The following is a 16,085-nucleotide window of genomic DNA, read 5'->3' on the forward strand; positions in this document are numbered from 1 at the left end:
CAGTCTTTGTCACACACCATAGTGATTGCAGTTCCCATGCTTCTCAGCAGGCTTGTTTTTTGAATGTAACTGTTCTCTCACATCTAAAAGTGGGCAGACACACAGATGTGAAATATGTCTGCATGTGCTAGCCACCTTACATACATGTTCTGGGTAGCTTGCTAAACAGTCTCGTGAGGACTGGGTGTGTGGTGTGTGTGCTTAACTTGTATACTCTAGTTTTTGCTGGGACATGAATCTCGTGTCCCTGCTGCATTAGTGGATTCTACTGCACTCCTTTGTTCCCTGCACTGATTCTTCCTCTTCATCAAATGAGAAGTCCCTTTGTCTCAATTCCTTGAGTTCCTTTAGCCTCCATAAAGTTAGTCCACCATAGCTCACTTTTCTTCACACCTGCAGGGGTTTTCAGGTGTGAGGGATTATTGGACTGTGAGACTGTCTCTGAGAAGGTCACTGCATAAAGTAGTGTATTGCATTGTGTACAGGACTTCTGCTTCCTGCTCTCTACACGGGCTGGTGGCCTGGGAATCAATCTGGCTTCAGCGGACACAGTGGTTATCTTTGACTCTGACTGGAACCCCCAGAACGACTTGCAGGCACAAGCCCGAGCGCATAGGATTGGCCAGAAGAAGCAGGTCAGTAGGGATGGTCTCTGGCAGTCACTTGGGCCTGCAGGCAGAGGTTTATTCTTCCCTGTCAGACTGTTTGTAAGATGTTTATTTCCCCACTGCATTGCCTTCTCTTTATCAACTTGTTCAGAAAAGAGATGTCTTTGGGCTTCCTAGTATGGACTCTTAACCCAGCTCTATTTGATAAGTCCGTCATGAGGGTTGGGAATTAAGCTCAGTGGTAGCAAGCACAAGGCCCTGGATTTGCTCTTCAGTTGTGGCAGGGGAGGGGGGTTATGACAATGACAGGAAACAGTGTAACTAAAGTCTGTCATGAGTGACTACACGTTTACCAGGAAAGCTGTATGAGGAGCAGACTTAGAGCAGACCCTCTCCTGTGTTAAGAGCATGGCTAAGTAGTCAAGTCTGTTCTCCATGACAGTGTCATCTGCAACGACTGTTTTGTCGGTGGATCTGCAAGATTGCTTTCCTATTGGCTAACGTATAAGTTCATATTGGCTAGTGATTTAGTGTTCGTAATGATTATTGTTGGGAAGATGTTGGTCCAGAAGCAGGCTGTGATGTCTGCAGAAGTGCGTTCCTTTAGGAGTGTAGCCTGTTACACCCACCTGCCTCCCTGCTTGTTCCAGCCGACGTAGTCATAATGTGGTACAAGAGAACAAAATGACTTTTCTTCCCCCTCTTGAAGAAATTTTTGCTTTAGCTGGAAATAAACATATCCTTTTTTTACAGGTGAATATTTACCGCTTGGTTACAAAGGGGACTGTGGAAGAGGAGATCATAGAGCGGGCCAAAAAGAAGATGGTGTTGGACCATCTGGTGATCCAGCGCATGGACACCACTGGCAGGACAGTTCTCGAAAACAACTCAGGAAGATCCAAGTAAGTGTAGCAAGGCTGAGAGAAAGCCCACCTTGTTCCCACCAGCACTTGGCAGGTTTCACAGGGTTCTCCACAGGAAGTGTTTGTCCACTCATTGGTGCTGTAAGGGTGGTGTTGCCCTCCCCTTCCACCATGGATGTGTGTGTCTGCATGTGGAGGTTGGAAGCAAGAATTGGTCTTCTGCTTCTACCATGTCATTCCTGGGGATCAAACTCAGGTCGTCAGGCTTGGGACAGAGGCCCTTACCCAGTAAGCCAGAAGAAGGCATTGTAGTTTGTAACCTGAGTTACAGGTGGCTGTGAGTCACTGAGTATGCTGGGAACCAACCCAAGTCTTATGGAAAAGCAGCAAAAAGGCTCATGCCCACTAAGCCATATTTCTAGCCCTCTTAAAATTTTATTTTTATTTTTGAGGGAATGGAGGGGGCACACTTGTGTCTCTGTCCGAGTGTGGGGTAGAGGATAACTTGTTTTTTCCTCCACCATGTGGGTTTTGGGAATTGAGCGCAGATAGTCTCAGGCTTGGCTTTACACACTGTGCTGTCCCACCAGCCCTCACTTAGGGTCACAACTATATTTTACTTTACAGCTCTAACCCTTTTAATAAAGAAGAGCTGACTGCTATCTTGAAATTTGGAGCAGAGGATCTCTTCAAAGAAATTGAAGGAGAGGAGTCAGAGCCTCAGGTAATCAACTCAGAGCCTAGAAATGAACTGTTATAGCCGCTATGGGAATCAGTATGAAGGTTCTCGAAATTAAAAATGGAACTACCACATGCTCCAGCTGTAGCACCACTGGGGCTGTACCCAAAGAGATCATAGTAGGTACCACAGATGTTTCATAGTAACCCATCACTTTATAGTAAAGAAGTGTAGTTGTGTAACCATCACTTTATAGTAAAGAAGTGTAGTTGTGTAACCCATTACTTTATAGTAAAGAAGTGTAGTTGTGTAACCATCACTTTATAGTAAAGAAGTGTAGTTGTGTAACCCATCACTTTATAGTAAAGAAGTGTAGTTGTGTAACCATCACTTTATAGTAAAGAAGTGTAGTTGTGTAACCCATTACTTTATAGTAAAGAAGTGTAGTTGTGTAACCATCACTTTATAGTAAAGAAGTGTAGTTGTGTAACCCATCACTTTTATAGTAAAGATGCACTAGTAGAATTTTTTTTTTGTTTTTTTTAAAGAATATTTTGTGAGCATCTAAAATTTTCAGGAAGTAGATTCCTTGTTACAGATGTTTATATAAGGAAAGTAATTATTTGCAGGGTTAGGGATTCTGTTTTACTTATTTTTCTGTGCTAATTCAAAGCTCTTAAAGAGGAAGGGATCCAACACTGAAGGAGTCTGTATTTCTCCATAGTGATTTTTCCTAGAACTCCTTGAATTTTGCCTCATTGCGTGAATAAGTATCAGTGTGACAGGCTGGGTGTGGAAGATGGAGACCGAGGCTGTCAGAGTAAATAGTGTTGCTGGAAGGCTGTCAGCGCGCACTGACGCTTTAGCAAATGCTGGGACCACTGCTGTCTCACGGTACCTGTGCCATTTTTGTTCCAGGAAATGGATATAGATGAAATTCTGCGCTTAGCTGAAACCAGAGAAAATGAAGTGTCAACTAGTGCGACGGATGAGCTTCTGTCACAGTTTAAGGTAGGGAGGCCTTTATTTATTACCAGGACCTCCTTGTGTCTAGAGCACTTCCTCCGGTACTAGACTTGCTCTTCCCCGAATCAACTCATGCTCAGTGTCATTATGAGTGAGGCTGTTCGGAATGTAGTCTACAGTATCCCCATGAAGGTAACCACAGAAGCAAGCCTTCCTTCCTAGAGTCAGGTGCAGAGGAAAAGACACTAATGAGTCACAGTACGTTGCTAGCGGGATAAGCAAAAGACTGGACATGGGAGACATTCATAACATCAGATGTCAGAGATGTCAAAGGCCTAACTCTGCAACACATGAATTTTGAGGGGGCAGAAACATTGAACCTGATTCTACCTCTGTGACTCTCCTCATGTGTGATCTTATGATGTTTTGATTAGAATTGTACATGATTATTTAGATACAAAAAAATTATACATACATAAATTATTCAAACACAGTCAGCACATTGCTGATTACCATTTTCTGCCTAAGGTTAAAATGCACTTTTGAGTGATGTAATCTTTACGTGCGTTCTGCTGCTTCTGCTTGTGAGGAAAGTGAGTAAGTTATGGGTTGACTTGAGTGCAGGCTCAGGGTTGCTGCTCGTCACAGTTGAGAGATGCGAGATCATCATGGATGATCAGCTGCCGGATAGTTTACAACAGTTAACAACCTTCAATAAAATTTACAGTCTTTATATTTCTGTATCTAGTTCCCTAATTTTTAATAAAATTTTTCATGAACTTATAAATAAAAGGGTAGAATAGTAATAAAAAAGTGGTTTTGATTATGTAATATTGTGAGTTTATTACAGTGTTCTATATTAAAAAGCCGTCTGCTTGGCAGCTGGTGTTTGGAAGTGGAGAAATGTCAGATGGGATTGTCCCTGTTCACTTTCAGGTTGCCAACTTTGCAACAATGGAGGATGAAGAGGAGCTAGAAGAGCGTCCTCACAAGGACTGGGATGAGATCATTCCAGAAGAGCAGAGGAAAAAAGTGGAGGAGGAGGAACGGCAGAAGGAGCTAGAAGAAATTTATATGCTGCCACGGATTCGTAGTTCCACCAAAAAGGTGAAATGAAAGTTTGCCTTGTGCTATACGTCACGGCAGGTGCAGATTAGTTAGGGGTAAGGCCTTGATACAGGCCTGCAGGGGGGCAAGCAGGGAGGCCGGGGCCCAAAGGGGCTCGTCCTTGTGACTTCTTCCTTAGTCTTCCATGATTGGCTTTCCAAGAAATGCCTGGATGGTTCTGAGTCTACAGAAGTTTGTGTTTTGCCTTTGAGGTTGAAACTGCTGACAGTCGTGACAGTCGGTTCTCACAGTTACTGTCTCAGCCTTCAGAGTGCCACATTTTTTTTGTCCTTAAATGTTGACATTACTGGGTCTAAATAGTAAAAGATTGCATGACTAATGGAGGCCGTCCACAGGCTGTACAGCTTACTCAGTCTTTCATAAGCATTTTGATACATTCCCCTCACCCAGTTTCACTGAAGTAAGAAAACAAATTTAGTAACCATTTTGTTGGAGCTATTAAGCTTATCTAGTATCATTGTAAATCGGCATTATCACCTATTAAATGGTTACTGTGTGCCAGGTATAGTTCTGAGTACATTTTCATTTCCTGATGCATTTAATACTTGTGAAAACCCTTTCTCAGAGAGACTATCATATTATTATCCTCATTTTACAAAAGAGAAAAAGATAAAGAAAAGTAGTTGTCTGTTTTATACCAGGTATCATATAGATTATAGTATAAAAATTAATCAAGTATTTTTAATTCAGTATACTTAATCATTGCAAGATCCCTGAAACAATGACAGTTTCTCCCCCCCTTATTCTCTGACACTTGACATTTGTTTAAGAAAAACTAACTTGTCATATATGATGGGAAGTCTGAGTGCTAACAGTTAAGCTGGGCTGCTCTTAATCCTTTGTTGTTGTTGTTGTTGTTGTTGTTGTTTTTTCGAGACAGGGTTTCTCTGTGGTTTTGGAGCCTGTCCTGGAACTAGCTCTGTAGACCAGGCTGGTCTCGAACTCACAGAGATCCGCCTGCCTCTGCCTCCCGAGTGCTGGGATTAAAGGCCTGCGCCACTACCGCCCGGCGCTCTTAATCCTTTTATTCCAGGACTTGACACTTGACACTCTCTCTGTCTTGTCTCAGTTCATTTCAGAATTTAAGTACTGCCTATACATTGACAATACCTAAATATACCTCCAAGTCACCACTTGTGACTTTGCCTTCTCCTTTCCAGGCTCAGACAAATGACAGTGATTCTGACACAGAGTCTAAGAGGCAGGCCCAGAGATCCTCTGCTTCTGAGAGTGAGACGGACGACTCTGATGACGATAAGAAGCCAAAGCGCAGAGGGCGCCCCCGCAGTGTGCGCAAAGACCTGGTGGAGGGCTTTACGGACGCAGAGATCCGGAGGTCAGTGGACTCACATGCAGAAGTGCGTGTTCTCGCCTTGGTGGGTGGGCTCCTGGCACCCGGGACAGCGTAGGCAGAAAGAGGTCACGAGAGAAGGGTGGCAGAGCCAAAGCATCTGAGGTCTTCCTGAAGAGTGCTTTCTTACTTTTCTTCAGGTTTTTGTTTTTAGTTTTGGGTGAGGTAGATCTCGCATAGCCTAGATGGCCTTGAGCCCCTTCTTTGAGGTCCTCAACCCCGGCCTTTACCTCTGAGTGCTGAGCTCACAGGTGCTTTTCCATCTCTATCTCCTTACTTTTTCTGGTTCTTGAGACTATTTTCAAGAGGAATTTTACGAAAGGGAGACTTAGTGTACAGCACATATCTGTGTTTATGATAGTGGACGTGTAGGAGTAGCTCTGCTGGTCACACTGCCCTTGGCTGCACCCGTCCTCGTGAGCATTAGTGGTTTGGATGCCTGATCTAGTCGCTCACATAATACTTTATTTGGCAGCTTGCCTTTTGTCACTTAAATTGGTTTTAGACATTGAGCTCACTTTTTGGCCATTTGGGATGGAAATGATAGTGGTATTGCTCATCATTCTATTTTGGTCTGCATCTTTTAAATCTAACTTGCCTCTTGTAGGCATCCTTCAGTTAAATTAGTTTTTCAAAGTCTCCTCTGACAGCTTTTTGCTTTGTCTTCATGCATTATATGCAGTGCAATGTTTGTTTTTCTGCGTCCAGTGCTGTCTTTCCTTCTTTGTTTCTCTACCAGTGCCTGCTGTGGTCATTAGGCAGGCTTCAGTGTGCCATCCTAACTGCCTTCTTTCCATTTCCAGTGCTATTTTTAAAAAAAAAATTTAGGAATTTTTTTGGTGGTTTCCATGGAAATTTCAAGTAACATCTGGATGCATAAGCATTTAATGTTAGTGGTTTATGAAAATCTTGACTGCAGTTGCCTCCTTTCTTTCTCCTTATATGCTGTGGTTACTCACGTTTTTCATATACTGGAAGTCCACAGTTTACAAATCAGCTTTGTGCCATTGTTTATGAAGTTTGGTAGAAGAGTTCAACCAAAAAAACTTGAAAACTGTTTCTATAGCTTCTCATTCAGTAATCTGAGAGTCACTTATTTCTTCGTGTGGATTTGAGCTGCTGCATAAGGCCCTTGCTTCCTCCCGACCGGCTCTCGTTAGTGTTCTCTTTAGGGTGTGTCTGCTAAGGATGAAGTCTGTATTGTTCAGTGTCTGGCAGCATCTTAACTTCTTATTTGTTCATCAAGTTTTTATTCTTTCTTTTTGTTGTTGTTCTGTTTTCAAGTTGATTCTTTTTTTTCTCCCATGATCCTCTTCTGATCCTTTCAATTTCAGTTTTTGTACTTTTCAATTCTAAAGATTCTTTTTGTCTCCTTTTTAAAATTTTTCTATTTGTTCCTTTTCCTTTGCTCTCTTAGAATCAAACCCAAGGCTGCATGCATGCTGGGCAAGTGTTGTCCTCCTGAACTGTCTCCCCAGTTCTCCGATGTATCTGCTGTCCTTCCCTTACTAGGTGACTCTTATTTCTTTAGTTATAACTGCTCTGGTCCGTGTGCGTGTTTACCACAGCAGATTGCTGTCTTCTGAGTTCAGGTGCCAGACTTAAAGTGCAGATTTCCTGCTCTCTTTTGTCTTCTTTCTTTGTACTTGCTTTTTTCTGTGCCATAGTTTTGTTTTTGTTTGAGAAACAGATGTTTGTTTGTTTTTTGAGACAGGGTTTCTCTCTGTAGTGCTGGCTGTCCTGGAACTCACTTTGTAGACCAGGCTGCTTTTGAACTCACAGAGATTTATCTGCCTCTGTTTCCTGAGTGCTGGGATTAAAGACGTGTGCAACCACTGCCTGGTGAAAGCTAAATGTTTTAAATATCTGATATGGTAACTCTGTGCCGCATAGTCTCCCTCACCAGTTGGGTGCTGACTTCTCACTGACTTCCCTCAACTGTTTTATAAAGTCTGTCTTTTTTGTCATGTCCTTTGATTCTCTGCTCCTTCAGCTCAGCGATTAGCAGATGACAGGCAGAAATCTCACTTGTTGAAAGCTAGCAAGTCTGCTAACCACTTTGAGGAACTTCGTATTTATCTTGTTTAGTGCTCTATGAATCTGTCCACAACTGTACCCTGACTTGGAGGATCTATGTGTGTAGAAGTTAGGACCTTCCAAGACCTTTCCTTTGCATGTGTGCAAACCCCCTCATGTGTTGTCTTTTTGATTCCTAGGAGTATGTCAAAGCCTTTCAGGTTATTCTGTGGGCATCTATCTAATTTTCAGTTCTTTTTATTTTTTTGACCAGTGTCATATTATCTCCAGGGGATGTGCCTTATGCCACTTGTGCGATAAACCTTAGTATACGATTAATGCCAATGACCTGTGGACATGATTGTTTTAATTCACATTAAAAAAGACAAACCAGGAGATGGCCCAACACTTAATAGCACTGGCTACTCTTGCAGACGACCCACATTCCATTCCCAGCACACACCTAACATCTTACAACCTCCTGTAACTTCAGCTCCAGGGCTTCTGACTCCCTCTTCTTGCCTCCCTGAACACCAAGCATACACATGGCATACAGACATTTATGCAGCCAAAATACCCATACATATGATACTAATAAAAGAAAAAGAAACAGTTGAAGAAAAGAATAAGAAAAGTAAAACCTGAGAACCCCGCTTTTGCATGGTCAAGTCAGAATGCCTTCTCTCTGGAGCTGGTCCGGAGGTGTCTCAGACCGGCCCCCCTCACTGGTGGCTGCTGTGCACAGGTTTCTCAAGAAGGATTTGGAAATAAAGCAAACTGCAGTGACAGAAGCTCTTTGCGTTTACTGAGAGTCAGCCATTTTCTTGTACAAATGCTTCAGATGGCTGCAGACTTGTGTTTAATTTTTGGGTTTTCCTTAGAGTTGATCTGGGCAGTTTTTCTTGCTGGTTTTGTTATTTTTGTGGAGGAACAACAAATAACTTTATTTTGGATAACCTTATTGTGTCATTGAAGATTATTTTCACTGTTTTTAGTGCTGAGGTTGAACCCAGGGCCTGATACATGATAGAGAAGAGCTATAATTCCCAGTCTCCTTACTACTTTTACATCTCAAAACCTACTATTTCAGACAGAAAATGTTTCATTTTATATTAAGGAGAAATGTCGGGTCGCGGGATAGCCCTCAGGTCCACTTTCCTGTCTAACACTTCACTAAGTTTGTATTCAGATTCTTTCTTAGCTCTGGTCATCTACAGTGCCGCTGTCACATCTTAGTTCCTCTTTTCCTGGTCTTCTTCCTTACGTGATACATAGCCGGTTTTCATAGTGGCTGGGCGTGTTCCAGTGATGCACACCATATGTTGTGCCGTCGTGCTTTTTACTGAAAGTGTTGGTAGCTAGCGTGAAACGGTGAGGGGAGATGGGGAATAGTCAGCGTGGTTAAAGGTAGAGACAGTGGAAAGACCAGCGCTTTGGTGGATACAAGGGTGGGTACCAGTAAACAGTTTCCTAATTAGCTTTAAATTATATGTTTATGCATATGTATGTATTGTATATGGCTCTGCTTAATTTAAAAAATCATTTGATGGCCATAGAATTCTTAACAGCTATATCATTAACCATAAAATACTAAAAAATATTGTGATTGAGAACTCAGCATAGCGCTAAGGGCCTGAATTGTCACTGAGCAATGATGTCAGAGTGTCATTGTGGTGGAGCACCCACCCGTCTAAAACAACATGCCAGTGCAGTCGCAGTTCCAGGGCCTGGTTTGTCACTGCGCATAAACGTGGTGTCTGCCCTGAATAGTGCTTGAGCACTGTGAAGTTGGCCTCTTCAGAAACATGGCAGTGTTCACTTGTTAGATGCAGGGATTCTGTCAGCCTCTTGAAAGTTTGTGTGGCTCCTACTTCATGACAGGATGTTGTGGTATTTTTAGTTAATACTTGTGGTTTTTTAAATTCATTTTGTTGATCATATTCCTAGGTTCATCAAGGCTTATAAGAAGTTTGGTCTCCCTCTTGAAAGGTAAGACCAATAATAGATCTGTCTTCTTTTTCCTATATAGCAGGCTTTTTTTTTTTTTTCTGTAAGGGGAGGTAATATTTTCCATTTAATTTTGGGAGCAGTTTTTCCACCTGTTAAAGCATTAATATACCGGGTGCATGTCCTATTTCGGAAAGGCGGCACAGGTGGCGGCTGCAGACTGACCATTGGGGAGTTTTGTCTGAGTGAGGGAGATGAGGGACATGCATGCAGACTGCATGGTAATGCGTAGTCTAGGGGGGATACTTGCCGGGAGGGGGGAGAGGGTCCATGTGACAGTGCAGGTACTTAGTTCTCTGATACAGGACTGTAGGGAAAACCCTGTTCTTTGTGATTTCATGATCCAGTAACATGATGGCATGAAGATAATATAAGGAACTTGTGTTATCTTGACAGTACTACAGAAGGTGTGAGTTATTGGTGTTCAGAGTACACATTTAGAGGTTGGGTTTTTAACAGAAGCATCTTGATATTTCAAATAGTTTAGTATCTTGCTTTATATGCAGCTATCCTGTATCCTTCAGATAAGAGTGATGTGGGAGTCTGCTGTTTTGTGTTGATTTCATTGGTTAAATAAAGAGACTGCCTTGGCCCGTTAATAGGACATAAAATTAGGTAGGTGGAGTAGACAGAACAGATTGCTGGGAGAAAGAAGCTGAATCAGTGAGTCGCCATGATTCTCCCACTCCAGACAGACGCAGGTTAAGATCTTTCCTAGTAAGCCAGCTCGTGGAGCTACACAGATTATTAGAAATGGGTTAGATCGATATGTAAGAGCTAGCCAATAAGAAACTGAAACTAATGGGCCAGGCAGTGTTTAAAAGAATACAGTTTCCGTGTAATTATTTCGGGTAAAGCCAGCCGTGCGGACCTGGGCAGGAACGCAGCCCACCGCAGCTCCTTCAACAGAGTGGAGCCCCGCCGCTTCTTATTACAACATAAGAGCACTGATTTAAAAGACAGGTCAGAATCCTGCCACTTAGAAACTTCTGGATCTGGTGGACATCCCAAGCGTGTGCTTTGTTTTTGTCTTTCCTTTGGGAGAGGAAGCAATGATGCACAGTAGTCCTTTACAGTCAGGTACAACATCTCTCTGGGACTCTTTGAGCATCCAGATGTAAAATTCTCATCTTTGAGGAAGTCAGTATAAAACCCACTGGAATGGAAAGTGGGTCTGTGAGCCTCTAGACAGCCTGGTTTTAGTCAGCCGATTTATGTGCTCTGTGATAGAGAGGTGAAGTGAATTATGGAGAAGTAATTGCCCTGTGCTTCTAGGAGGATCACAGTGGCTAGAGCAGGACAGGAGGAAATGAACACAGAAAGGCAAACTAATTTGTGTATTTTTTTAGGCACCTCACATGCAGAGAGCAGTAGGCAGCTCGTTTGTAGAGGAAAACAAAATCAGAGCCTCTTCTCTTTGATAAAAGGGTCACTTTATTTTTGTTGCTTATCCCAAGGCAATTCTTTTGTTGTTGTTTTCTGGGACAGGATTCTGTGTGTGTAGCCCTGGCTGTCCTGGAACTCCCTCTGTAGACCAGATTGACTTCAAACTCATAGATCTGCCAGCCTCTGCCTCCCCAGTGCTGTGATTAAAGATGTGCACTACCACTGCCAGGCTTTTTTTTTTTCTTAAGATTTTATTTATTTATTATGTATACAGTATTCTCCCTGCGTGTCAGAAGAGGGCATCAGAGACCCCATTATAGATGGTTGTGAGCCACCATGAATTGCTGGGAACTGAACTCAGGACCTCTGGAGGAGCAGCCAGTGCTCTTGACCTCTGAGTCATCTCTCCAGCCCCAAGGCTGTTCTTGATGATGGATGTCTTAGCTATTGTACGATGTTCTTGTTGGCCTTGGACTGACTCATAGGGCAAGCAGTTTTCAAGAGCAAGCACTTAAGAGACCTAGAACATTCATGTGAAAGAAAAGTGGCACAGTGTCTTGATCTTTGTCCTTTTCCAGGCTAGAGTGCATAGCACGTGATGCTGAGCTAGTGGATAAGTCTGTGGCAGACCTGAAACGCCTGGGGGAGCTGATTCATAACAGTTGTGTGTCAGCAATGCAGGAATATGAAGAGCAGCTGAAAGAAAATGCTAGTGAAGGTAAGTCTAATTGAGGGATTTTTCCATATCTGGTATTCATGGACTGGTTTTTCTGTTACTAGGTTTTTAAAACCTGTCCTTATAGCCCACACGTACCTGGTGCTTGCAGTTGCCCCTCTGTGAGCTCAGTGTTGCAGATCCCATGTGCCCACTCTCAGATGAAGTGACTTTGTGAACGTATGATGTGATACACAGGAGAGCAGAGCCTGCATATGTTAGCTCTGAAGGGTTGTTATAGACTGGAAACACTGTCAGATGTCGGCTGTTAAATTATGGCAGTTGTAAGACATTTAGAGAATTGAACAAATATTATAAACATTTTGGTTATATTGAGATTTTCATGGCACTAGAATTTGTTGTAATTGGGTTGGCCATTTAATTTCTTTCCTTTTAGAAACTAGAAATGGGGCTGGGAGGTGGTGGCACACACTTTTAATCCCAGCACTCTGGAGGCAAAGGCAGGTGGATATCTGTGAGTTTGAGGTCAATCTGGTCTACCTAGTGAATTCCAGGATGGCCAGAACTGTTACACAGAGAAGCCCTGTCTTGAAAAACCAAAACAAAAAACAACAGCACAACAACAATAAAACCAGGCAAGTGGTTTTGCCTAATGCATTAATTCTCTTTCTGTTTCTGTGATAAAACATCATGATCTAAATCAGTTTACAAACGAGTAAGTTCTAGAGGGGCATGCATTTTCTAGTAGGTAAGCATGGCAGCAGAAGGCAGGCATGGTGGCTGGAACAGGAAGTTGAGAGCTCATGTCCGCAAATGAAAGCCTGAAGCAGAGAGAGCAAACTGGAAAGCAAAACCTCAACGTCGGCCCCCACTGATATATTCCTACCAACAAGGCTACACCAGCTCTTCCCAAGACCATGTCAGCAGCTGGGGACCAGGAGTTCAGATGCCTTAGACTGGGAGCATGTCTCATTGAAACCTCCACATTATACTTGGCTCCTATAGACTTGTTGCCATATTATAATGCAAAAGTCCCCATAGTCTGTCACAGTCTCAATAATTTTTAGAGACCCCAAGTTGAACACCTGTTTAAGACTCAGGGCAATTTGTTAACTGTAATCACCTATAAAATAAAAAAAGCAAGTTACATACTTCTAATATACAGAGGAATAGTGCCATATCCTTGTATGACCTCAGGGATTGATCTGACTGTGGCCTCAAGGTTATGAAGAAAAGACACACAGAGACAGAAATGCTGGGAGCTGGTGGACTAGGCTCTCTGATGGAGGAGCCACAGCACCGGAAGCTCAGAGAGAGCATGCTGCTTATATATTGTTGAACTGGGAGGCAGGGTTATTTCCTACAGCTGAACAAGGAAGCAGGATTATTACATACAATATCATGGTTCATGATATACAGCGGAATTAAGGAACAAAGTTTATCTAATCTCAGTAGGGGAGTAGTCTTCAGGCCACACATACCCTTCTGTACATACGGTCAGTATTCACACTCGCACCCAAAGCAAGGTTTTGCCATAGTTCTGAGCCTCGTCTGTGGAAGGTTCACCATTGCCATGGGGATGAGGCATTGGAGTCCTCGACGTAGCCATGCCCATGTCAGCAGTACATGTTTACTCAGGACTTCATCTGCTCCCCACAGAATAGAATATCCATTACCATCCAAAAGGGAGGAATGAGGACATGGGAAAGACTGGACCAAAGCCAGACCAAACCCACCAGGGCAAGCACCAAATCTTGTAGCCTCTGTGTTCATACCATAGGGTTTGAAGGGCTCTGCTCCTCCAGTTCTCTTTTGGGCTGGTTCCATTCTCTCTATGCGCTTTCCTGGGCATCTCCTGAACATGTCACAGTCTCGATTACAATCCAGGATTCACTTTCCCGGCTTTACAGTGGCTTCTCACAGCCTTGAAGGGATTCCTCTGGCATGTGCTGCCCGCTTTCACTGGCTGTCTGAAGTCATGGAGGAGGAATACACAGCCCCTTCACTCTTGCATCCTTCATGCCCCTACAGCCAGTTACCACGTGGAGGACAGTGTTATCTTAGGCTGGGCCCTAGTATGCTTGAGGCACATTAGTAGCAGCCTTGTTTGCAGTTGCTTTCTAGGAGCAGAAAACTCTGAAGCCCTTTTCCTTGGCTGTTTAGCCTGTGGGGGTAGTGGGTGGGGTCCAGGAAGACCCTTCCTCTAACCCTGAGTGCTGGGATTTCAGGGTGTTCACCTACCTGGCTTGATGAGGTGCTGGAGATCAGAGCCAGGGTTTCAAGCACAGCACCAGCTGAGAAAGTAAAAGTAATCATTGAAGATAATAGCTATACTTTAAAAACGTTTTAAATTTATTCATTCACAGCACAAGTTCAAGCAAGTTTGTAATGTACTTTGTCATGTTTACTCTTCCTTACTCTCCTCCATCCCTTGCCCACTCATGTTGAACAAGTTCCCCTTGTACATCCAAGGTTGTTTTATGTCTCACTGAGCTTACATAGGATTGCCTGTGAATTTAGGTCAGGGACTCTTTAGTGGAACATCAGCGTTATCTTCCAATGAATAAAACAATTCCCTCAACAACCATTAACTGCCAATAGCTCCTGCAGGAGGGTGGGATGGGTCATAGGAGCCCCTCTCGCTCTCTGTGATGGAAGCTGATGGTCCTCTCATGCAGGTGACCACAGCTGCTCCGAGTCCAGCAGACCTTGCTTTACAACATCCTCCCCTGTTCTCCAGCTCTTCACATCCCCCACCCCCTACCCCCAGCCCCTTTACATTCCTTGAGCCTTGGAAAGGGAATAACGATGTCCTGTAAGGCTCAACACTCAACTTTATCCAGTTATGAGTCTGCGCTTTAAGCAGTGTTAACTGCAAAACAGAAATGTTTGCTGAGCTGAGTGGCACTGATGGATGGGTAAAAAAATGTTAAAGATTAGAAGGCAGCTTGACACTCTTTAGTAAAACAGCTCTAGTAGAGTCTCCATTAGGACCTATGACTGCCCCAGCCATGGGCTGTTGACCAGGCTTATGGTAGTAGCATAAATTCCTTCCTGGAGGAGGTTTCAGATCCAGTCAGAAAGCATTTGTGCAACTCCTGTCCTGGTACGAGTGACTGTTTAAATTTTTAAACACAATTCAAAGGGAGAACACTCTGCCTGTGTGCATTGTTCTGTTTCTTCTGTTTTCTCCCCATTTTCATTTTGGAGATTTTCTCCCTTATTGTAGCTCCGTGTCCTCTTTTTTCTTATACATGCTCCTGTTCTGGTAGTGGCTTATTTCTTCTTCCTGGCACTGATTTATACTTCCCTGAATTTTTGTTTTCTGTAGACTGTATCGAGCATATTTTGAGGCCACACTGATCTATTTCCTGTGTCGGATTATTGACTTTGTGTTATTATAACTATGTGTCTGTTTTATCCCACATTGTATACATACATTTCCAAATATCAATATTAATCGTGTGTGTGTGTGTGTGTGTGTGTGTGTGTGTGTGTGTGTGTGTTGAGGCAGGGTCTCTCTGTGTAGTCCTGGTGGCCTTGTATTTATGGAGGCCAGTCTGCCTCTATCTCCTGAGTGTTGAGATTAAAGGTGTGCACCATCATGCCTGGTCTTCAATATTAACCTTCTTGTTGGCAAGGCTTGCAAATGTAGTTTTATTTCTTTGTGTATCTTTTTGTCTTTAGAATACATGTCAGCAACAGTTCATTTGAAGTTGTTCTTCTCTGTGTGTGATTGCATCATCAGCTGAATTCAGACTTTTTTTTTGCATATATTTTGATTTTTTAAGGATCTCGTTTCTCATTTGACTGAACTGACTTTCTGCTTGCCTGCTATCCTTTCCTGCTTTTCCTGATAGTCTTGCTATTTAGCTCCGGCTTGTCTGATATTTCCTGTGGCTCAGGCTGCTGTTGGAATCCTGGTTGTCCTCTTATTCAGCCTCCCTGGTGCTGCCATTGCAACAGTACCATGCCTGCCTTAGTGGTGTTAGTTTTCAGTGATATAAAATATTTACATAAAAATGATTCAGAGTCAAACCGTAGAACAAAAATCATGTAGAGGAGGATCCTACCTTCATCGTCTTCCGTCTGTTTGCTTCCTTCCTCTTAGGCCACTGTTCCTATTAATTAATTAATTTATTCTATTGCTTGTTGAAAAAAAAATCTAAGTATGTGTGTATTTTGTCCATATACTCCGTATACATAAGAACATGTAGTTCATGTTCTGCACAGCATGCCATGTAGATGTGGTCTTCTTTTACATTTCATCTTCTTTGTCCCTTAGTTCTAAGTGCTTGAATTATTCTCAATCTTTTGCCATCATCAATAAAGTTACAAGAAAAATGTGCTTTACTAAATAATCTAAATACTTTATATATTTCTGTCAGAATTTCTTTAAGGTAGA

General features: G+C 42.9%; 1 protein-coding gene across 4 annotated transcripts in view; it reads left to right on the top strand.

Moving 5' to 3' along the window:
• The window catches only part of Chd2 (chromodomain helicase DNA binding protein 2), a 112,592-nt gene that overhangs the window by 65,292 nt on the left and 31,215 nt on the right, over positions 1–16,085 (top strand). For all 4 annotated transcript variants that reach the window (XM_041659220.1, XM_041659040.1, XM_041658976.1 and 1 more), the window contains 8 exons: positions 486–635; positions 1,362–1,510; positions 2,099–2,195; positions 3,069–3,161; positions 4,053–4,223; positions 5,405–5,580; positions 9,559–9,600; positions 11,583–11,722. In XM_041659220.1, the coding sequence (XP_041515154.1) occupies positions 486–635; positions 1,362–1,510; positions 2,099–2,195; positions 3,069–3,161; positions 4,053–4,223; positions 5,405–5,580; positions 9,559–9,600; positions 11,583–11,722 (1,018 nt within the window). The remainder of the gene's footprint in view (positions 1–485; positions 636–1,361; positions 1,511–2,098; positions 2,196–3,068; positions 3,162–4,052; positions 4,224–5,404; positions 5,581–9,558; positions 9,601–11,582; positions 11,723–16,085) is intronic.

The sequence above is a fragment of the Microtus oregoni genome, unplaced genomic scaffold (assembly GCF_018167655.1).
Source record: "Microtus oregoni isolate MIOR12 unplaced genomic scaffold, Mior012 000000F_ref0000247, whole genome shotgun sequence".
Classification (NCBI taxonomy): Eukaryota; Metazoa; Chordata; class Mammalia; order Rodentia; family Cricetidae; genus Microtus; species Microtus oregoni.